Consider the following 23,765-nt stretch of genomic DNA (forward strand, 5'->3'; position numbering starts at 1 on the left):
TAAATTATATATATAGATGGTGCATATAGATATATGACCATTGAACTGACTCACTCTGAGAATTCCTAATGATTATAATTACCGCATATTTGTCAATAGGATATTCTCAAGATGAACATGGTAATAGAGTTTCCTTTGACCTGCGACTATCATAGTAATTAACAATATATTTATTATACTTTGATTCCGGACACCTAATACCCTAGGGTGCTAGTTGAATGGATATTGGGTATGATTTAAATACTTGTAGAATTAATGATTAGTCAATAAGGAATCCATCAACTCTCAGTAAAGAGTTTGAGCTCTATAATTATAATGACTGATATGAATAAAACCTTGGCCAAGGGGATTGAATGAATGAAGAAATGAGTTTCTTAGGTCATTCACGGTTCATTATAATAATGGTAACAAGTTAGAGTTTGACAATTAAACCATACTCTAAAGGTTAACCAAGAGCTGGAAAGATGGAAGGAATTATACTTTGTTCTTCTGAGGTTCTCAAAATAAAAATATATTACTTCATACTATCGGGTCGTTGAGGAGTGTTGCTAGACGCCAACCTTGATTAGTAAATTTAGTATGACTAATTTACTACCCGCTTAGTATTGAACCTATGGGGTCACACACTAACGAGTGTTCTAATCTTTGCTGTATAATTATTTAATTATTATTTTGATTTGATCAAATAAATAATTATATTAATTCAAATAGAATATTATTATATTCTTTGCTAGCACCAAGAATATAATAATAGTACGATGATTGAGAATATTAAATGAGATTTGAGAATAATTAGTTATTCTATTTCTGAATTTGAATTTTAAATTCGGATGAGATTCTAACTGATTCTGTTTTAAATTGTTATGATATGATTCATAAAATTTGAAGGATTCAGATTTTGAATAAAAAGATATGATTTGAATTTGAATTGAGATTCAAATTTAAAATCAGTAACAAATCTCATACTATATATATGTACGTCAAGAGTATAGAAAAGACAGACGAGAATAACAAGAGTTTTATTCCGTTACCTCTACACACATAAACGTATGTGAGCCTGATTCTTGGAGAAGAATTTTATGGCGTGCAAAGAGTTGCAAGAGGTTTCTCAATTTAGATCAGATGTCTATTGGTCAAGGAGTTGACAGCAAAGGTTGGTCTCGGTGTGGATACGCATAGCGCCTTCGTACCATCGAAGGAGAAAGTGATTTTTACTAGCGTACACAGGTATTTAGATCTGATCTATATATTGTATATTATTGGAATAAAATTTAAGCACAAAATAGATCTTTAAGGATTACTTTATTTTCTTCCGCTGCGTGTGTTATGAACACATAGTAATCCTTCACTTACAATATCTAATAGTGACCAAACCTAAAATCTCTTATAGTGTGTACAAGTTTTCTCAATTTATCCAACTTCCTTTAATTTAGATTCTTATTAAAAAATGTTGAAACGGGTATTGAAATACTTAAATGGTACAATAAGCTATGATTTATATTTAAAAAGAAATAATTTTATAGCAGTTATTTTTTATTGTGATTCAAATTAGGTTAAGGATCTTAATGATAAAAAGTCTATTAGTGAATAATGTGTATTTCTTGATTCGAATTTAGTGTCTTAGGCATCAACAAATTAACGACTGTGACTAGGTCAAGTATAAAAGGATACTATAGGAGTATAGTAGATATAGTAGAAAATTTGATTTGATTAAAAACTATGATGAGTGAGTTAAAATTCTCTTTAATAGAAGTTCCAATGATATACTGTGATAACTTCAGTGCAGTATTATTAGCTATCAATCTTATTTTACATTCTAAGTCCAAATATTTTAAGATATACTTGTATTCTTTTAGAAATCATGTAAATAACAAAGAAATCGGAATAAACCACATTCCAAAAACTGTGCAAGTGGTTGATATTTTCACAAAGGTTACACACTCATAAAACTTTCTACACTTCAGAGACAAACTTAGCATTAGTGATCAAGGTCAAATCAGCATAGCAACAACAGTCTTCAAGAAAGCATAATTTAGAGATGATGAAGATCAAAGAAAAAAGAAACAGCTTAAAAAATAAGAAAATTAGAGATAATGATAGGAGTTATGGTATGTATATACATTAGTAAGGACTTAATTATAATTAGTAATGAGTCAGCACAAATTAGTTATAATTAGCTTAGTTATAGCTAGAGATTAGTAAGAAGGAGTACATGCTAACAACTTTTGTTAGTTAGTTTATAATAGTAATTTCATTTCTCATTGTAATTCACTTAGCTTTCACCTTATGTCATAACATAATCATCTCATTTTGATTGATTCAACGTATCTCTCCTTCAATTCCTCTTCTTCTTTCTCTACCCTCTAAAGCTTGGGGTTTTTTATTTCAAACAAAATGATTCTAAGTCACAGGAAGCAAAATTCAAAATCCAGCTAACACAAATTAAATGATTCATAGTCACAGAATATAAGATATTCAAAACCAAAAATCATGAACAATAAGAAATTTTAGAAACAGTAATCACAAGAATGAATAGCGCAAAACTCATGCTAGAATACACAAATAAATACTATAAAATGATTCCAAGTCACGGCAAACAAAATTCAAAATCCAGCTAACAAAAATCATGAACAAAATTAAGTAATTAACCAAAATAAATGACTCCTATTTCCTAGTCACAGAAGATAAGATATTCAGAACTAAAAATCATGAACAACTTAAAAATTTTAGAATCAGTAATCACAAGAATGAACAGCACAAAACTCAGGCTAGAATACACAAATAAATGAATACTACAAAATGGAGAAAAGGAGAAGACCTACCTGAAGCACGAATAGAGCGAAGAGAGATGTCAGTGGTGAGGGAAGGTTCCAGCTAACGGATGAAGACAGAACGAACAGAGATATCAGGCGGTGAGGGAAGCACGAAGAAGTTCTTGACAGTGACGGTTACAGTGACGGTGACGGAGGCACGGTGAACACAGAGAGAGCGCTCTCGAATAGAGGAGACGACTTCAAGCTCCTGCGACGGCGCCGACCTTCCACACGCAATGCCTGTACATGCGACGGAGCTGTGGGGTTGAGGTGGCTGCAGTGGTTGGCGTGGCTGCTGGCTGCGGGCTGCGGGCGGCGGGGCTGGGTCAATGGGTGGGTATAGGTTGAGTTATTTTTTCTTTTAATTTCAGAGAGGAATGGGGCCAAGGGGCATTGAGCTTCTGAACAATGATAAGAAATATAACTTTACTTTTTAATGTTTACAGAAATTATAAATTCTTCCCTCTTATAAAAATATTTAATTATAAAGTTGCCATACTTTAGTTAAGATATTAACTTTTATTGAGTTAAATTAACTCAAACTAAAACTAAACATCCAATTAAAACATGCCACTTTACAAGGGGTAATTTACATGTTGATTTAGAGGGGATTGTGTAGAACTCACCATTATATTAACTAGTCGGCCTTATCTTCACATGTCAAAACTAGTGTTAGTTATATATAACCTTTGAATCATATATATATATTTTTCTGACGTTCTACTTATGTATATCGTGATTATCGTCGGCTTTCGAACGAGATGCGATTTTAGATTATATCTTTTTTCACAGACTCCTAGTTAACATATATTTTTTCAAATATTATGTATGCATTTATTTTTAGAGGACATAATATCTCACCACTGCTTGTAATACTATATTTCTTCAAGAATAATTGATTTATAATTGGTGAAAATTTATGAATTTAATAATTAAAAATTATTAAATAATAATTTAATTAAATCTGTCAAATTATTTAACCATTTTAACTATCAAGCTCAAATGTAACTGCTGAATTTTTTCCTTTACCATTTGAGATGGTAGATCGATGATGGTAATAACAAGGAAAACAATTTGTAAGGAAATGTAAAAAAGTCAGGTTCAAAGGTCAAAACGAGAAAATGTGGTTACCGTTTGTCCAAGCCTAAAACCCAAATGCACTGCCTAAAAGTCTAAAACCCCCTTCAAGTGTTCGCTGTGTGTGTGGTAGCAGAGCATAACTGTAACTCAATTTCGCTTCCGAAGAGGATCCCTCCCAATGAGAAGGTTCACGTGGTTTACGCCGGTAATCTCAACGAACCAAAACCATTACAAGTATAAAAATTACTGTTTCCTTTCTTCTTTTCTTTTTCTTCCTTCACATTCTTGATTCTCCTCTTTTCTTTCTTCATTGCAGTATTGCCGCCGTTTGCTCTCTTTTGCGTTTTCAGAACCTGTCGTCCATAGAGGACACTGCTTCACCGAATTATTGCCTTTTCGCCAATCGCCGTTTCTCAGTCGAGGCACGTTCCGGTTCAATTTCATGAATTTCTGTCGAGTCTTTTTATTTTTATAAAATATATATATTGGTTCAGTAGTTATCGATTCCTTTTTACTGATTTATTTATTATTGAATTGAATGTGTCTATGTTCCAGCTTTGTTCAATCGCAGTAATGTCCCAAAATCGGAGGAGTTTCTGAGTTTGAGTAAACCATTGAGATATCGATATATTCATGATGCAGGTTTTTATGATAAAGGATCACTATGGGTTTTATTTAGGAAAAGCTTAGATGAAGTTCCTTATATCCATATTATTCGATTCTCAGATCAAACAAGACTACGTAGGTATTTTTCTTCAGTGAGTACACACTTTTAATTGATGGTCTCCGGAAATATAGTCACGTATCCCTTTTTTGTTGTGATTTGGAAACGCAATGGATGGATATAAGAAACTTAGTACAAGTTATGTTACTTTTTTTCTTCCCCTTTAGATCAATTATCTACGAGTTTTATTTGCAGATGTGTTCAGTTATTTATTTTCTCTTTTTATGCTTATGGCGTTCTTCCAGCATTTTCGACATTGGTTGAGCAGGATTATTATCAAGTTCTTGGCATTTCTGAGAACGCCACTCAGGATGAGATAAAGAAGGCGTTTCTGTTGGTGAGTGATTGCTAGGAATTCTTTGTTTTGCATGTATGGTTGTTGGTTGGTCAAGGCTATGCTTGTTAGATTAGATTAATGATGGATTCCAATACGGCCACACTTGGGGAAGAAACATTTGCCATCTCACCGACCTTCTCTTTTATTTGCATTTTTGTGCATATTTGGCATTTGTCAAGCAGCTGTTTTATCATTTTCTTTGAATTTTATAGTTAGAGGTGATGCATGCGAAGAGGTACATCCATGATTACAAGTGTAAAACACGAGGAGAAATAGTTTTATATAGATGATAGTATGACAATTTGTTTTGTTAACTATAAACTATCTTCTATTTAGGAATTAGTCCAATGTCACAGCAGCTGATTTGGAATAAGATTAGTCATTTGTCTTCTTTTTTGTATTGCTCCTTTGTTTTAAAGAGATCACGTCTTCAAATTCATAGCAATTATCATGTTTTAAATAGAAAAATGGGTTTAATCGATGTCTCAATTATCTTCATCAATTTTATATTGTACAGCTAATGTTTTTAGAGTTTGGAACATGCTAGAAGGCTAGCAGCAGTTTTCCTGAGTATTTTGGTTAAAATCTTGATATATCCTGTTATTATGCACCTTTGATTTGGGAATATTTGGATTGAAGGGTCTTCTTTTACTAACACTGTATTATGGCATACTTTCTCTGGTGTGTGCAGCTTGCTAAAAAGTACCATCCAGATGCAAATAAGAATAATCCATCTGCAAAGAGGAAATTTCAAGATATAAGAGAAGCTTATGAGGTCCTTATCATGACTTTGTTTATTTCCCTGCGTGGTGGTCGTTTAAACTAATTAATCAGCAGAATGATATTTCACCTGCGGTTTTGTATGTGATATCAGACGTTGAGAGATTCTAAAAAGAGGGCCCAATATGACAAGGTAGGTCTTTTTCTCTTCCTAAATGCTATTAACATTTAAGATTTTTTTTGTTTAGCTTTTTTGTAATTTTTTTTTGTTTAGTTTCTGTAATTTATATAACTTCCACTCCAATTTAGGAAGTTGAATTGACTAATACTTTACCATCATTTTATTCGATGAACCACCTTTTTCAGATGAAGATGCAAAGCCGTGGTTCACAGAACATAGAATATGACGACCATAATGATGATTTTGCAGAAAGGTTTCAAAATGCGAAAGAAAGGTTTCGAAATGGTTTTCACCATGAGTTTTCTTCTTCATTTCATACAGTATTCTCTGAGGTACTTTGGTTGCTCATACTTAATGTTGTTTTTATTTTCACCTATTTTGTTCATTTCATAAAGTATTTTTCCAAGGAGGTTTCTCAGCATTCTTGATCATGACAGCTATTTGAAGAAGAAATCACTCATTCTTCATCAAGTATAGAGGTCAGCTTAACTCTGTTTCTGATCTATTGTTTGAAACAATTTCTACTTTTTCAAGCCTAACTTCTTTATAAATGTTTTGCTAATAGGTGGAGTTGTCCCTTATTTTCTCAGAAGCTGCAAGAGGGTGCACGAAACATGTGTCATTTGATGCATTCGTTCCATGTGATTATTGCGGTGAGTAAAATTACTATTTTCAGGGAATTAAGAAATCTAGGAGGAGAAATTCATCTCTTCTAGAGTTCCACATTTGTCTTTTCTATATGTTATGTTGTGTTTGGAAATGGTATAATATGCCTTTGAATGATCATTAACTGCACAAGTAGTTTAGTGCAAAATCTAGTTTATCTAATTATAATAAAAATTTAAAATGAGCCCACGTTTTACTTTATTGAAGTTTTACAGTTTCCCATTTGTGTATGAGGCTTGCAAAAAGCTGCCTGATTAGTACAAGTGCTAATGCCATCCTGTTAGGCAGGAAACATTCATGATGAAATCTTGTGATGAATCCAATTTGTAAAAGATAAATCCTTGGCCTGGTGAAGTGAGCCAATATGTTTGTTGTACCCTGTGACATACGGTAATCCCATTTGATGCAATCATTTTCCTTTTATGTTAATCCAGATGGGAGAGGGTATCCACCGCGTGCGAAGGCTAAAGTTTGTCCAACATGCCGGGGATTAGGTCGAGTAAGTGCCCTGAAAGATCTATGTTCTTTATTAATATTGGACATTTTTAAACAAGATTTGACTCATGCATGAAACTATTTCTTTTTGTTGTATTGAAGTTATCAGTTATCACTTATCAGAACATTCTTTTATTCTTGATTGTAATGTTTTTTTCTGCCAGGTAACAATACCTCCATTTACATCAACATGCATTACCTGTAAAGGATCAGGTCGCGTCATTAAGGTGTTATCCTAATTCCACAGTCCATGCCAAAATAATCGTGTGAGGTTGGTTGCTTTGTGTAAACTTGTATTTTCTGTCCCTATTTTGTGCAGGATTTCTGTACGTCATGTAGAGGATCTGGGGTGGTTGAAGGGATTAAAGAGGTTAAAGTTACAATACCAGCAGGTTTGATTTTAGTATTTGTGATGAGATTACCAAGAACTGCAGCTTTGCCCGGCATCATTATTGTTAAATTTAATGGAACATGGTTTGATGTTTGTCATTTTAGTTGCTTATTCTTATTTGAAATGGTCAATTAGAAAAATGAATTTGATCATTTTTCGTTGTACTTGCTCAAATTGAGGTGATACGGGATAGTATCCAATCTCTCTTAAAGTGTTAGTTATTATACACAGGTGTTTTTAGGAAATGAGATCTTCTCCATTCTGTAGATTTGCTTTAGCCTAATTTGGTCCCTCTTATACATGAGAATATTTCAGAAATGAGATGCTTTATGCATGATGCAGATCTGACTTGCCTTAATTTGGTTCACCTTTTGCCATACTTACTTTCATTTTATTTCATTCAAAGTCGAACTTTTTTTTCTGTTAGTCTTATTGAATTCTTAAATTAATGGTTAGGTGTGGATACTGGAGATACAATCCATGTGCCAGAGGCCGGGAATGCCGTTAAAAGTGGAGCTCGACCTGGGAGTTTATACATCAAAATCAAGGTAAAGATCCCCACCTTTTTCTTCTCTGTTTATTTATTCAGTGCAGATCTTAAAATGCATATAGACTGACACCAAATTATTCAGGGTCAGAGGGTCACGTTAGCAAGATTGACAAAAAGCCATCTTAAATATTTAGTGGATATCTTTGGAGAACTAGAATATACATTTAATCCATATTTATAAATTAAAATAGATAATTAACAGAATTATTTCTACAGCTTTGTTTCATGACTGGCATATTTTGTCTAAGATTATATCTTGGATTAGAATGTTAAAGTTTGAATATTAAATTATCATTCCTCAATGAATATAAATGCATTATGCGAATGATAAGTTAGGTGAAGATTTCATTTAGAAAGTCTGAATTAACTAATATAATACCAAATAAATCGTGACAAACATTAACATATCAGTTGTTATCAATGAAAATCATCTGTATAAATAATCCACTATGGTTTGTGTGCTAGCCTGCTCAATTCAACTTATCTAGCTCTTCCCTGGGACCCCTAGGCAACTTGGCTAGTAGCTTAATTATGGACAGGTCAGTGCTACATCACAGAAGAAGAGCTAGGTTGTTCCTTGAGCATGTAATTATGGGTGTTCAATATTTTGGATTTGATACCTGTATAGCATGCATATTTTATCTTTTGGCACTTGGACATCTATATTGTTCATGTGCATGGAGATATATGTTCTCCACCAATAATATAATTTTCTTCGTGGCCATGGTTAATTATTTTCTGTACTTCTTTTCTTATTAGAATGTCATCTTATCTCTGGTTGTTAGGTTGCCGAGGATTCAGTCTTTGCCAGGGATGGTGCAGATATCTATGTGGACTCTAATATTAGCTTTACGCAGGTGAGTCCTAAAATACTTTTTGTGGTTTCACATATGGATGTCCATCTGGTACTTTGTTATTTTCTATTTTAAAAGGCTGATAAGCCTTAAGAAGATTAGCCTGAAGTTGCAGTAAATGGTGTTTCTTTCAAGACTGTTTATTAATCCTAGCTTCTTATTAGTATATAGTTTACTTCGGTTGAAAATAATGGTGTTCCTCTTATGTTATATGAGAACCATTTGTTAATGTTGTAGAATTCATTTTGCATAGAAATGGATGTATATATTGAGACCAGATATTGAAAAAGGCATAGTAATACGTCTCACCTCCTTCAGCCTGAGGGAACAGATTTTCACTCATAAATATAAGAGGAATAACTTCAGTTATACTGAAGTTTATTCTCTCCCATGCTGTTGCTTGTAATGTTTTAGGAACATACCATTTGCATCTTAATTATTTGGGTGTTAACGCCCCCACTCTAATATATTTAGTTTATAGCAAAGTTTTAAACATTTTACAGGCTATTCTTGGTGGCAAAGTTGATGTGCCTACTCTATCTGGGAAGATGCAAGTAAAGGTAAGATACAATTTATTTTGATAGAAGAGTCTCATCATTGGGGAAGGAAGGTTTAGGGAAGGACATGGAGATGATGCCTGATCCTTTAAGGTCAGGGCATGGCATAGGCTTCAGTAAGGGTGCATAAGGATACTTAATACTCCTTAATGAAAGTTCATGAATTGAACTTGACACGAACCCTTGATCAGCTCAGCTCTATCTGATCTTCCTTGTTAAGACAACCTTTGCAGTATTCATTTTGTGTTTCACAGGACCCAAAGATTAAACCGTTTCTCCTCCCCCGTTTTCTTCCAGTACAACAATAAATTTAACAAAGTGCTACGGAAGGCATACTGCTGTTATTACATGCAAAACTTCACTCTCTAGTTTTGTTGTTTTGATTCCATATGTGAAATCCATGAAACTTCTGACAGCACAATTATGGGGGAAAAAAATTGAAGTTATGTACCCATGAAGAAATGGGTTAACTTTTTCCTAGGAGGACAGTGGTTCAGAATAGTTTGACCTGCTAACAAGAAGCATAATTATGTTAGGGTGAAACTCTACTAATAATTAATAGACTCTTCTAGACTTTTACTCAGCAGGTCATGCATGGGTCTTATATAAACTGGTTGCATTGTGTAAAAACTTGACTGGAAATGATGACATGCGGGTCTGATATTTTAGTCTAATATTTTGAGCTTTAAAAATAGTTACCAAATATATATATATATATATATGTGTGTGTGTGTGTGTGTGTGTGTGTGTGTGTGCAAATTGAAACATTTTATTTCTTGAAAAATGAGGACTTTTCCATTGAAAGTCTTTGTGCTTAATGGTGTCACAAACGCGGCTTGTTTTATGCCATCATCTCCCTCTCATAAATTCAAGTCTTCACATCATTTGCCATGGGCATATTTCGCAGCACTGCTTGTTTTGTACCTACTTGGTCTAATGGTGTTATTCTGTTCCCATCAGATACCCAAAGGTGTTCAACCAGGGCAGCTACTAGTATTACGAGGAAAAGGTTAAATGAACGGTTCCCCATTTCATATACAGTTTTGGATAAGTTGTCTTTTTTCTTATGGTTCTAGAATTGCTTCTTTACCATACTTGTTGATGCAGGACTACCAAAGCATGGTTATCTTCTTGTACATCATGGGGATCAGTATGTGCGTTTTCGTATTAACTTCCCCACGTAAGTTCCCGTACTATTTAATTTTTTTTTTTGTTGAGTTCATATATCTTAGAAACTTTGAGGAATTTGTTATTTATCATGTAAAGTAGCAGTAAAATGCTCCTGCTATAATGTTATTTTTCCCCCTCTATTTCTTTATTGATGCTAGTTGATATTATAATATCATGGAAAATGGGTTATATAGTTGTTTGCTGTCTTTTTCCTGCCCTTTACATCAGTGAATTTTTTTGGGGAAAAAATGAAGGATAAAAAATCAAGGGTCAGTGCCACTTAATCTGATCTGTTCATTAAAACCAGTTGATGAGTACCCAAGGAAAGTGGAGAGCCACATCCTCAGAAGCTAGTTGTTATAGAGAAGGAGCGAGCTTGGGGAGAGAGGGGTAGGGGGCATACTACTTGATGGAGCACTTTGGGAATCCCATACTCCGATAGGTCTCTATTAGTACACCACCCTATATTGTCTCACATCCTAAAGGTTGCACTTTGCAGTACGTTACTCAACAACATCTTACTCAGCTTTTTGCTAGTCAGAACCCTCTGCAAGGAGCCCACTTTGTGTGCCAACAACAAGCTCTGATACAGTTGTTAAAAATGGTTGCATTGGAGAGCTTCGCCCTTGAACCATTGCCAGCTCCATATTCTCATAATCCTCCAAGCATTGAGTCTGAAGAAGCTTTCTGCCCTAATCAACCATCCATACACACCATCACCTGAAAACAGAGGAACTGTGGATCCCACTATTCTGGTTTGGAACTGTGTTCTACATCAGAGCTTGCTCCTTGTTTATGTTCTGTGAGGAATTCTTTCTCTGATCAACACTCTCATCTGCAATGCAGTCGTCTCCATGGCCTTGCCATGTTCTTCCTGTCTCCTCGCAATGGCTGGGATGTAGTCCCCTTCAAGCTTGGCCTCCATTGCTGTACATATATGAATCCGCTTGAATCAAATGCTCTGATACCCTCAATAACTACCCAAGGAAACCGGAGAACTGTACGGTCAAAGTTAGCTTTTAAAGGTTGGGGAATTACTCTCCTTGAATACAACACCAAGCATCCTTACTACACTTGAAATACACGAATGGAGTGAGACAAGGATTGTGTTTTGGATGAATTTCTTGAGAGAATCATCTCTCAGCGTCAATATATATATATATATATATAGGTACAGAAATAAAATCCTTAATACTAGGAGATACAACAGAATCAGATCCCTTTAATACTAGGAGATACAATAGAATCAGATATCTAAAGACGGAAACTATATCAAAACAGAATAACTTATATAAAGCCTGTATCTCTAATCTGATATTCAACACTCCCCCTCAAGTTGGAGCATATAAATCATATGCACCAAGCTTGTTACATATGTATTGTATCCGAGGACCTTGGAGAGCTTTGGTGAAAATATCTGCAAGTTGATCGTTGGAGTTGACAAAGGCTGTTACTATTTCCCCACTTTGCAACTTCTCCCTTATGAAATGGCAATCAATCTCTATATGCTTGGTCCGTTCATGAAACACAGGGTTGGAAGCAATATGTAAGGCAGCTTGATTATCGCACACCAGTTCCATCTTACTCGGCTCACAAAACTTAAGTTCCTTAACTAATTGCTTCAACCATATAAGTTCACATGTGGCAAGTGCCATAGCTCTATATTTGGCTTCCGCACTAGATCTTGCTACAACATTTTGCTTCTTACTCTTCCAAGATATCAAGTTTCCACCAATAAAAACACAATAACCAGATGTAGAACGTCTATCAGATGGAGATCCTGCCCAATCTGCATCAGTATACCCAACAATCTGGTTATGTCCTTTATCTTCATACAACAAACCTTTTCTTGGAGCACCTTTGATATATCTAAGGACTCTAACAGCTGCGTCCCAATGACTATCGCATGGGGAGTCAAGAAACTGACTTAGGATACTTGTGGCAAATGAAATATCTGGCCGAGTGACTGTCAAATAATTCAATCGGCCAATTAATCTGCGATATCTACCAGGATCTGCAAGAGGTTCTCCTTGATCTGGACTAAGTATTGTGTTGGGATCCATTGGTGTATCTACAGGTCTAGAATCCCAACATTCCAGTTTCTTCAAGAATATCCAGAGCATATTTTCTCTGTGAGATACAGATCCCGGCATTAGATTGTGCCACTTCAATTCCTAGGAAATATTTTAACTTCCCCATATCCTTAGTCTAAAAGTGATCAAACAAGTGCTGTTTTAATGACAATATTTTAACTGAGTGATTCCCTCATGATCATCTCCAGTAATGACAATATCATCCACATAAACAACCAGATATATGGAGGTCATGGAGGAAGAATGACGGGAGAAAACTGAATGATTTGCTTCACTCTGAATCATGCCAAGTTTAGAAATAACAGCACTAAAGCGACCAAATCAAGCTCGAGGGGATTGTTTCAAGCCATATAAAAATCGGCGTAAATGACATACTAAGCCGGAAGACTCCCCCTGAGCAACAAACCCGGGAGGTTGCTCCATGTATACTTCCTCCTCGAGATCACCATGTAAGGAAGCATTTTTAATATCAAGTTGATGAAGAGGCCAATGGCGAATGGCAGCCATAGAAAGAAAAAGACGAACAGAGGCCATCTTCGCAACAGGAGAGAAGGTATCACCATAGTCCAAACCAAAGATTTGAGTGTATCCCTTAGCCACAAGGCGGGCTTTTAATCGATCAATGGTTCCGTCTGAGCCGACCTTAATAGTATAGATCCAACGATAACCCACAGTAGATTTGCCCGGTGGCAATGGAACAAGATCCCAAGTACCAGTAGAATGTAAGGCAGACATCTCCTCAATCATAGCCTGGCGCCACCCTGGATGTGAAAGAGCTTCTGCTGTTGTTTTGGGTATAGAAACAGAAGACAACGAGGAAGTAAAAGCATAGTGCGAAGATGATAAACGATGGTAACTAAGAAAGTTATAAATAGGATTAGGATTACGGGTGGAACGAGTACCTTGTCTGAGAGCAATAGGAGGATTACTGCTAACTCCCGAAGAAGGATCCAAGGACGGTTCAACCACAGGTTCAGGAGATGAGTTATCTTGAACTGCAGGCCGTTGGCGGCGATGATAAACCTGGAGAGGCTTTGTGGGAATAGGAGGCCCATCTAAGTAAGGAACAGGAAGCACCTCCGTAATGGAAGGTGAAGTGATGTCGGGTGCAGAGAAAAAAGGGGTATTCTCAAGAAAAGTGACATCAGCAGACACGAAGAAACGATTAAGAGCTGGAGAATAACAGCGATTACCCTTTTGAAATCGAGTGTACCCTAAGAAAACACATTTGATAGAGCGAGTAGTTAACTTTTCTTTGCCTGGGGTAAGATCATGGATGAAACAAGTACAACCAAAGACTCGTAGTGGAAGAGAAAAAATGTGGTCATGAGGAAATAAAATGGAATGAGGAACTTGATTTTGCAAAACAGAAGAAGGCATACGATTAATTAAATAACATGCAGTCAGAACAGCCTCACCCCAAAACTTAAGGGGAACATGAGTATGGAGAAGAAGAGTGCGAGCAGTTTCAATCAAGTGACGATGTTTACGCTCAGCCACACCATTCTGTTGAGGGGTATGAGGACAAGACGACTGATGTAGAATGCCTTGGGAGGACAAGTAAGACGAAAAGGGTGCTGAAAAATACTCACGAGCATTATCACTTCGTAAAATTTTAATTGAAGTTTTGAATTGGTTTTGAATTTCAGAACAGAAAGACTTGAAATGTACAAATAATTCAGATTTGTCCTTCATTAAATATAACCAAGTGCAACGAGAAAAGTCAGCAATAAAGGTGAAAAAATAACGAAAACCAGAATGAGAAGTAACATGACTAGGTTCCCATACATCAGAATGAATAACAGAAAAGGGAGACGCAGCTCGTGTATTGACACGACTTGAAAAAGAATTACGAACATGTTTACCTAAATGACAAGTTTGACACTCTAAGGTAGTAAGACGAGATAAACTCGGGACCATAGCTTGTAACTTCGAGAGGCTGGGATGTCCCAGGCGACAATGGACCACCTCCGGAGACTCAACAGCAGCAACAGAAGACATAGTAATAGTGGGTAAGGCAAGCCGATATAGTCCTTGAGACTCACATCCTGTACCAATCGTCTGTCCCGTCCCTCGATCCTGCACAATGACGGAGTCAGCAAAAAAGGTAACAGAACAATTGAGAGAATGAGTAAGTTGGCTAATAGAAATCAAATTGAAAGGACAATTGGGCATGTAAAGAACAGATTTCAAAGGTAATGTAGGAAGAGGAGTAGCTTGACCTATTCCCTTAGCACCAATTTTAGAACCATCAGCCAAAGTGATAGAAGGAAGAAATGCAGGGTGTTCAAGTTTAGAGAGGACAGAAGAAGTACCAGAAATGTGATCAGAAGCACCTGAGTCAAGGACCCATGGTCCAAGAGAAGAGGAATGAGAGATACAAGCAATAGAATTACCAGAGTGGGCCACCGAAGCAATGGGAGTAGATGCCTGCTTTGAAGCTTGGTACTTGAGAAACTCATCATAATCATTGCCAGAGACAAATATCCCTTGTGGTTGTGCGGTGGAGTGAACGTCAGATGGCTCATTAGTTTGGACAACATTAGCTACCTTGGTAGGACGACCATGGAGAGCATAACATTTATCCTGAGTATGACCAATCCTATGGCAATAGGTACAACTAAGGCGAGTACGATTACCACGACCATTACCATGACCCCCACGGCCGCCGCGAGTGGGCACTTGAAAGGACACTTGAGAAGAAGATTGGGATGCCAATGCAGTTTGGTCGAAAGTATGGGTCTCGAGAGGGGCCGGATTGCAAGAGTCGTGCAAATACGTCTTGAAGGGAAGGAACGGGTGAGGTGCCCAATATTTGTTGCCGAAGAGATTCAAGTTCAGTTGGCAACCCAAGTAACTTAAGTATCAAAAACAGCTTTCCCTGTTGAGCATGATGGTCATCAGCATTAGACACATAGGGAAGGAGAGTCGAAAACTCTTCCTTGACAGCTTCCACAGCCCCAGCATAAGATTCCATATCAGTTCCTTGAAGCTGTAAACTACACAGCTTCTTAGCAACATGGTAAAGTGTTGCAATGTCATTAGTGTATAAAGCTTTAGCACGATCCCACACCTTTTTACAAGTTTTGTAAGCCCGAAACATAGTTAGCTTTGGTGGATCAATGATCTGCCACATAAGGTTACATAGCTGGGCATCAATCTTCTTCCAAGTGGTTTTGTCAGTGGCGCGAACATCAACAGATTTAGTAAGGTGGTCTTCATAGCCTTGGCCCATGAACCAAAGTTCCACAGAATCAGCCGGTTTGCCACCATTGGAGTTGGTGTCGGGGGTTACCTCAGAAGACATGATGACAGACACTCAGAAACGGACGGAAAACACCTGCAGAAGGGAAACGAGGGCCGGAAAAAGCCTGGGCATGGGAGCGTGACGTTCACGTGCGTCTGGAGCGGAGGCGCGTGAGGACCACGCGCAGGAAAAGGGGCGGCGCGTGTCGGCGCGTGCGGCGGTTGACGGCGGTGAAATTTTGGGGACAGGCCGAACTTGGCTTTCCGGTTCTGATTCTGGGGTTGCTTCGGAGTGGGTCTGATGTTTGACAAGGTTTTGGCCGGAAAAACAGTTTCTGACGAAGAGACACAGCTGATAGTGTCAGCTGGTGGGAAAAGGGAACACGCTGAGAGATTGCAGCCGGAAAAGAAGAAAAACAAATAGAAACCAGAGCCGGGTCGGAACCCGCTCTGATACCAACTTGAAATACACGAATGGAGTGAGACAAGGATTGTGTTTTGGATGAATTCCTTGAGAGAATCATCTCTCAGCGTCAATATATATATATATATATAGGTACAGAAATAAAATCCCTTAATACTAGGAGATACAACAGAATCAGATATCTAAAGACGGAAATTATATCAAAACAAAATAACTTATATAAAGCCTGTATCTCTAATATGATATTCAACAACTACAATGTGGGACTTTGGGCAGCACATATGGCCCAAAGTATCTATCAAGAGTTAATAAAACTAAACCATAAACTGAGAGCTGAAACCAATTCATGAAGAGTTGAAGACCAGGTTTTCCATGAAATGTTTCAAACTGAACCATTTATGTTAGTCCTAGTCACCAACCTCTAAAACTGAATACTTTGTCGAAGCAGTTTTTGACTCGTCTTTCTTTTTGGACAACACTCTTACTGCTTTGTTAAGAAAATCCAAGCATTACTCCGCATTCTCTTCCTAAAAAGGATGTTGTTTCCAATATCACATGATCAATTTCATTGTTCTCATTGTTAAAGCTTTGAATCTGTGATTTCTGAAACTTCCATACACTTGTCCTCAGCTCCAGTATTTCTTCTAGTTGTTGGTTGTTCTCCTTGATCTATCACAGATGTCTAAGACTGTGATTCAATGTAACAAAATCTAATGTTTAAATTGTTTGGGATTTTGGGTGGATGGGGATTAAAGAGATTGAAGAGGCATATTTGGGCATTCGATTTTTGAAAAGCAATGAGTTTGTGGGTTCCAGTTATACGAGGAAGGGCATTGAAAAGGGAAACGTTTTTCCAACACAACCACACATATTATCCGTTCATCAAGAACATGGATCAAAGAGTATTTGCTATTCTAAAAGCAGTAGTGCTATTTCTTTATGCTACAGGTTGTTGTTTGGTCAATGCTTGTTGTTATGGTTGTGAAAATTGAACAGAATTATTCAGTTGTCAGAATGAGATATATTTGTTTTTTTTTTTTTTAATCAAAAAACAAAGACATGCATTATTATCAAGTTGTTTCCAGATGATATTTTTTATTCCTTAATAAGTTAGTATACACAAGTGCTTTTACATTTTTCTTTTTGTTCATATTTATAAATAAAATAAGCTCCAGCTTGCCAAGTAATAGTTACTTTTGCCTGCTCATAAATTACTTACGATCCACTCTTTCTTGTTTTAGTAAAATTAATGAACGACAACGTGCTATACTTGAAGAACTAGCAGAGGAGGAAATAAAGCAGGAAAACCACTCAACATTTGAAGGAAACTGGTATGCCTTTGTCTTAGTACTGGTAGTTCTAGTTGCTTTATGTCCAAAGTAAGGCTTGATGGTTGCTTGACTGTGCATGTTGTAGAAAATACTATAGAATGCTTTGAAGTAGAAGTTATATTAATGTACTTCTAGAGATTTTACAAAAAGGAAAAATATAAAGGCACTGTTTCATGAACTCTTATCTATGATCATTTAGAGAAAATAAAGGATGAGGTATAAGGGATATTGGTTTAGTATCTATACCTACCCCAGTAACTGCTTACAAATACTTTATCTTGAGTATGATTCATTTGATCGTAGGTACAGCAGTTAGCACTTTATTGGATTGGTTGATATCCTCATTATTTGCATACTTTCTTGATTTGCTTAGATTAGCTTTTTCTATTATAGAGCTGTATTCTTGAGTAACATCTGATTGTAATTTAGATCCAACATGGATAACAGGCTTTACCAGCAGCTATGTACTGGTTGAACTTACAGGTGGAAGCAAATTATTGAACACTTGAACAGTCCAAATATTATGGTAGAACTATCTGTGCTGATCTTAATCCTCGTCCTCATGCACAAATTGTTGAGCTGAGAGCTTGTTCAGACATCATTTCCTTGGACTTGCCAAAGACAAATCCATGGATTTGTTTTATTCTTCTACCTTGTAAAGTAGAAGGTAATGAATTTACCATTCAGGCACATAAACAATCTGGTACGTTCTAGCTATCCTCGTTCACTTTCATTTGTCTTATGTGCATGTATCGATGGAGAGAATTTTTGTGGCATCACAAGATATTTCGTCGGTTTTTATAGAACTTTTTAAATGCTATTTTAGATTAGACTAAAGTTTTTCACGAGATTGATGTTAAAAATCCCCCCCCCCCAAAAAAAAAAAAAAAAAAATCAAATCAAATGATGTTTTAGTTCCTTCTGTTTGCAGTTAATTTTTGGTAACAATTGAATATCAGAATGGGTGCATTAACATATTGGTCCAAGGACTCCTTATTGAGTCGGGCATTGGCCTATTAATTTGTAACTCTAGATAACTATGCTTATTGCTCACTTCCGTTGTGGCAGATATGATATAGTGAAGCAAGGAGTGGGTGCTCAGATTACTGAATAAAGTTGTAGTTGTACGAAGCTATTTCTTGGCGCCAGTTCCTTTTTCAATACTTATGAAAATTTCACGAGGACCCTTCTGATTAATTCTTAGGCCATCATCATGGTATTCAGAACAGAGATGGGAACATGTTGTGTATCATTTTTTCTTCTCTTATTCTTTCAATATTTTAAATTTGGTGCGATAATCTTGTAACTATTCCCAAGTGTTGCCTTCTTCAATCCATTGTTATACTTCAAATGATATAACCACAAATTACATTCTTTTGATAGGCTAATTGGCAATTAATCAAGTTTTCCAAAATATAATTCCTCTATCCTTTCCTTTTTCTGTCGGTTCAGAAATTTGATATGTCTATGTATCAATATAGGATGAACTGTATATTAATTCTTTGATTCAAATATATACCAAATTAAATTCAGATGTACTTATCCAAAGAAGTATTATAAACTAGAATTTTTTACTACTAAGTACATTCAATGATAAAGATGATCTAAGGATGATAATGGACCGCCATTGTTGAAAAGATAGGAATGGATATTCGTTCGTTGTTTTAGTCAAGATCATGGGCCCTAGGGCGACCTGCTATATTGACAATTGAAGCAGAAGCAACCTAAGATGGTGAAATCATGACAATGACTTTGACTTGTCAATCATGGAATAAGAGAGCGAGGGGGACACTGAGCTTGCTCTGTATTGAGGCGGTGATTTTTGTTCCTCTTCCATTCTTGTTTGATCTCTCCATAGAAGTAGGACACGAAGCCCCACAGAGAAAGTACCAGAGCAACCCCCTTCTCTGCTTCAAAATTCTCCTTGTACAAGATCACAGCCAACACTTCAGTAACAGGCAGAAACACGGCAATTATAATCCCAGACAACAATGACGAGGCACAGAAGATAACCCCTATTGCTCCCAAGAAGAAAAATTGCCACATCATAGCACTCCACACTAACACATAATAGTACTTTGTTTCTCCAAGCTCATAATCTCTAGCTTCTCGTGGAATCACCTGCAAAACGAAACGCCCAAAATTGTCTTAAACATTACAAATTGAGAAAATCATAGAAGGCAACATTATACGACTAACATTGCAGCTAACATTCAACAGAAGGAAAAGAATATTCGAAATTCTTAAAAATAAGAATATTCGAAATCCAAACTTAATAAAAACTCATCATAAATGAGGTAAGGTTTATACCAAATTTGTTTGACAACCTACTATAATATTGGTTGAAATTGACGGAAATAGTGTTTCTCTAGCCTTATTCATTACTAACAAGGGATTGGAAAAGTTTTTAGAGAAAGCATTAAATAAACCACACGAGCATGCATGCAAGTATTTCTTAAAATGTATATAATTCTTGGGGTAATAAAGTGGTAACAGACCTTAAAGTCGTTATTTATTATCATCCCAATAGTGCAGAAAAAAGTGGCAAAGAAGCACATAACGAACTGAATCTCCATGACCAAAGAATAAGTGATATGTTGCTTGGTCTTCTTGTAAACCAACTCCACAAGAGGCAAAACAAACCCGTATAATGCAGCCGCGGCTACAATCATAAGAAAACCAACTATGTACTTCCCAGTGGACTCACCGTGAGGACGGTCCCCACTGGACCGTAGCGCCAAAACCACAGCGGCAATGGTCAACAAAACTATGGAGTTCACCGAATAAGCCGTGAACTTCTGCTTCACCAATAGGAAAGCGAAGACGGCAGTGAAAGAGAGGTGGGAGGCCTGAATAAGAGAAAAAGTGGACACTGGAAGAAGAGATACACCGTAGGCATAGAGGTAGTCGTCGAGGCCGGTGAGGATGCCTACTATAGCGGAGGCAAGAAACAGAGAAAGCTCCATAGAGATAAGCTTTGGTTTTGCAGAGTTGGTTGTTTTGTTGCATCTTTGATGTATATAGGAAATGGAAAGGGGAATGAGCATGACAGGGAAGCCGGCGGTTTCGAGGAAACTAGAGAGCCAGATGCGTTTTCCGCCGTGTATGAAGTAGAGGCGCATAACGAGTGGGCCGCCGGAGGTGCCTAAGCCCAGAAATATGGAGTTTGTAATGAGACCAAAAATTTTAGTTGTCTTCATGGTGGATGACTGGTTTGGTTGTTCTTCACTTCCATCAGTTTCAACCATCGCTCTTGATAGCTAGGAAACTTTGTCTTGCTTTTCTCTTTTTGTTGGACTATTGCTCTTCTCTCCTTGTAGTTTTTAGCATATGGAACTAAGCAACTAACTGAAGCGAAAGGCAAGGTATGCTCAAAAGAACATAAAGACAAACTATTTAAGATGTAGATATGTGTGGCTCATAGGTGAGAGATTTTTGCATAGGTGAAGGTCCAGAGATGGAGTGAAAATGATCAAACCACGTTGTTTTGACCAAAATACATTGTGGACTAACTCATACATGAAGTGAGAGTGAAAGTTAATTTTAGTGCAACTCCAGCGACGTGAATTTTCAGAGTACTGTTCCTTGGGACGATCCTTAGTTATTAGAGGAAATTAGAACATTTGGTCCGTGAAGGAATGAGGCCTAAAGAACCAAAATCCATTGCTTGCTTATCTTAAGAGTAAACATTTAACTCGATTTTGTCTATTTTTATGACGATTAAGATAATTTTTGTCTAAAAATAAAAGACACTTTGACTATTAATTTTTTTTTTTATTTTAGGATAATATATTTTTCAGTTAAAAAATTCAATAAATAATAACTGAAGTTAAATTTGTGAGGAATTTTATTTGTAATTTGTTGAGATTTTAAATCTCAAAATTCTTTTCAATAATAAGGCTAATTATACCACTATTTTTCATCCTCATTATTATAATTTTTACTTTTACTATTTCTATTGTGCAAGTATATTTTATTATTATTATCTTCTCAACCATCATTAATACCAACATCAATACTGTTACGATGGGTAACCGGAGATTAATAGGCTGGACTCGTTAGGTTGGCTTAATCACCTAAAGGGGGAAGCCTTTGAAGAGAATCACGTTCTTGGGCCTCCGTCCGACTTGTGAGTATGAATGAGCGGGGGGTAGTACCTGCAAAGACACTCCAATGCCTAAGTTAGCAAGGGAATAAGTAGGTTTAGAGAGTATTGGGCTTAGTAATACCTGAGGGATGTCAGGGTATTTATAGTGGTGAACCCATAACCACCGTTGGAGTAGTTCCACCATTTAAGGGGGAATAACTGTCCCTTTATCTTAGGGAAGTTAGGATAAGGCTCCTGGAAGTGGATAGAGAGATTTTAGGGGCAGTTACTCATTTGAATGAGTGTTTATCTGCCAGCTAATCTTCGTTCCCGACTTCTTTAGAGCAAGTCGTGGCAAGAACCGACTTCTCAGGGCGAAGGTCGGCGTTGGGGTGAGGCCCAATCCAAACGTTTGGACCTGGGCCTCAGCATTGGGCCAGGGTATGAACAGTGCCCCTACTCGAGCCCAATTTCTTTTAAGACTTGGGTTCGAGTATTCTACTCGAGGTCGTAGCCGACCTGTGGAAGAACCGATGTGATCGCTTGGAACCGACGTGACTTTTCGTGACTTTTGAATTTTTACAGTTGCGTCTAATCAAACGTCGCGTCCGTTAGAGGTTCGTGTACCTTCACGTAGGGATTAATTACCTTGGTAACGGTGCACCCATTAATGACCGCTTCTATTTTTACTTTTATGCCCCTAACGTGTTTATAAATACTTTCCCTCTCTTTCGTTGTTTCATTTCTGCGAATTTTCAAACCTCTTCTCATCTGCTCGTGGGGAATTCTTGTTTGAAGGCATTCATCTTTCTCTATCCTTTTTCCAGGCAAAGATTAGTTTTTTCGCCTCTTCTCTTTTCATAAGGTGCTTCTGTTTGCATGCTTTTATTTTAGAGAGAGGAGTTGGCTTGTAGACTTCTGTTTTGATTCCAGGCCCCTTAGAGACCCTGTTTTTGATTCTTTTCCTTTTTCCCTTTGTAGGTTTTACTAATCCTCTTTAGGAAAAAATGTCTTCCCTTGAACTTCTTGCTCAGTGGGTCGACGTCACAGTCCTAGGGAAAGAACCTATGGTTGATATCGATTTTATCACCAACCTTCACACTCATCACAGGCTCTGCACCTCTGATGAGAATGAGCCAAAGTATGAGCTGCTTGCCCCGGGTTCGGAAGACCGGGTTTGTTTCGGGAGGGCTTCTAAGGCAGCCCCTCATTTCTTCTATATGTATGAGAGTATGATCACCTGCCTGGGCATTTTTCTCCCTTTTTCTGATTTTGAGATCGCTGTTCTATGTCACTCCCGTGTTGTTCCTACCCAGCTTCACCCCAATTCCTGGGGTTTTCTGAAAATTTACCAGTTCATTAGTCATGCTTTAGACTTTCTGACGTCCTTGAGGATTTTCTTTTTCCTCTTCCACATGACTAAGCCCTTTAGTGGGCAAAATAACAAGCAACAGTGGGTATCTTTCCGAGCTATACAAGGTCAGAGAGTCTTCACCCTTTTTGATGAATCTTTTCACGACTTTAAAAATTATTTTTTCAAAGTTCAAGTTGTAAAGGGTCACCACCCCTTTTTCCTGGATGAGAGTTCTTCTCCTCGCTTTCCTCTGTACTGGTTAGAGGCCTCCCCCTGTGAGAAATATAGTTTGGATGACCTGGATGAAGTGGAGGCAGCCATTGTGGGGTTCCTCCGAGAAGTGTGGGGGAGGGCCCCCTATCTGGATACCAAAAGTTTCTCTAGGGGGCTCCGACCTTTGTCCAGACACAATTAGGTAGCTTTTGGTTTGTTTATATTTTCCGACTTCGTTTCTTCTGACTTGTTTTGCTGACTTTGGCTACCTATTTATTTTTTACCGAGATGGCGAAAAAGAATTCCAGGGAGTCTTACTAGAGAGTTCAGGTTGCCAAGGCAAGATCCCGCGCCAGAGTTGGTGGCTCCAGGGTAACTAGCTCTTCTCTTCCTTCTCCTCCCCCTCCTTCCCGCAGTTTGGGGACCCCTTCCCGACCTATTGTTATTCCTTCCTCGACTTCTTCTCAGCCGTCCCCTCC

At 37.3% G+C, this 23,765-nt stretch overlaps 2 protein-coding genes across 2 annotated transcripts; one reads left to right on the forward strand and one right to left on the reverse strand.

Moving 5' to 3' along the window:
* Nucleotides 1–3,993: 3,993 nt before the first annotated feature.
* Nucleotides 3,994–19,046, forward strand: LOC112764797 (chaperone protein dnaJ 1, mitochondrial). The gene is made up of 20 exons (XM_072222799.1): nucleotides 3,994–4,127; nucleotides 4,210–4,315; nucleotides 4,449–4,535; nucleotides 4,863–4,954; nucleotides 5,646–5,729; nucleotides 5,829–5,867; nucleotides 6,041–6,187; nucleotides 6,293–6,334; nucleotides 6,421–6,508; nucleotides 6,956–7,020; nucleotides 7,181–7,243; nucleotides 7,336–7,408; nucleotides 7,864–7,955; nucleotides 8,743–8,814; nucleotides 9,315–9,371; nucleotides 10,329–10,377; nucleotides 10,476–10,548; nucleotides 17,543–17,632; nucleotides 18,116–18,335; nucleotides 18,701–19,046. The coding sequence occupies exons 7-19, from the start codon at nucleotides 6,041–6,043 to the stop codon at nucleotides 18,213–18,215; spliced, it is 1,011 nt and encodes a 336-aa protein (XP_072078900.1). The 5' UTR covers nucleotides 3,994–4,127; nucleotides 4,210–4,315; nucleotides 4,449–4,535; nucleotides 4,863–4,954; nucleotides 5,646–5,729; nucleotides 5,829–5,867; the 3' UTR covers nucleotides 18,216–18,335; nucleotides 18,701–19,046.
* Nucleotides 19,047–19,110: 64 nt separating this feature from the next.
* Nucleotides 19,111–21,279, reverse strand: LOC112764799 (purine permease 1). The gene is made up of 2 exons (XM_025810590.3): nucleotides 20,131–21,279; nucleotides 19,111–19,753 (listed from the first exon to the last, which is right to left on the reverse strand). Exons 1-2 carry the CDS (start codon nucleotides 20,878–20,880, stop codon nucleotides 19,397–19,399), a joined length of 1,107 nt encoding a protein of 368 aa, XP_025666375.1. The 5' UTR covers nucleotides 20,881–21,279; the 3' UTR covers nucleotides 19,111–19,396.
* Between the last annotated feature and the right edge of the window lie 2,486 nt (nucleotides 21,280–23,765).

This window comes from Arachis hypogaea, chromosome 17, assembly GCF_003086295.3.
Source record: "Arachis hypogaea cultivar Tifrunner chromosome 17, arahy.Tifrunner.gnm2.J5K5, whole genome shotgun sequence".
Lineage (NCBI taxonomy): Eukaryota > Viridiplantae > Streptophyta > Magnoliopsida > Fabales > Fabaceae > Arachis > Arachis hypogaea.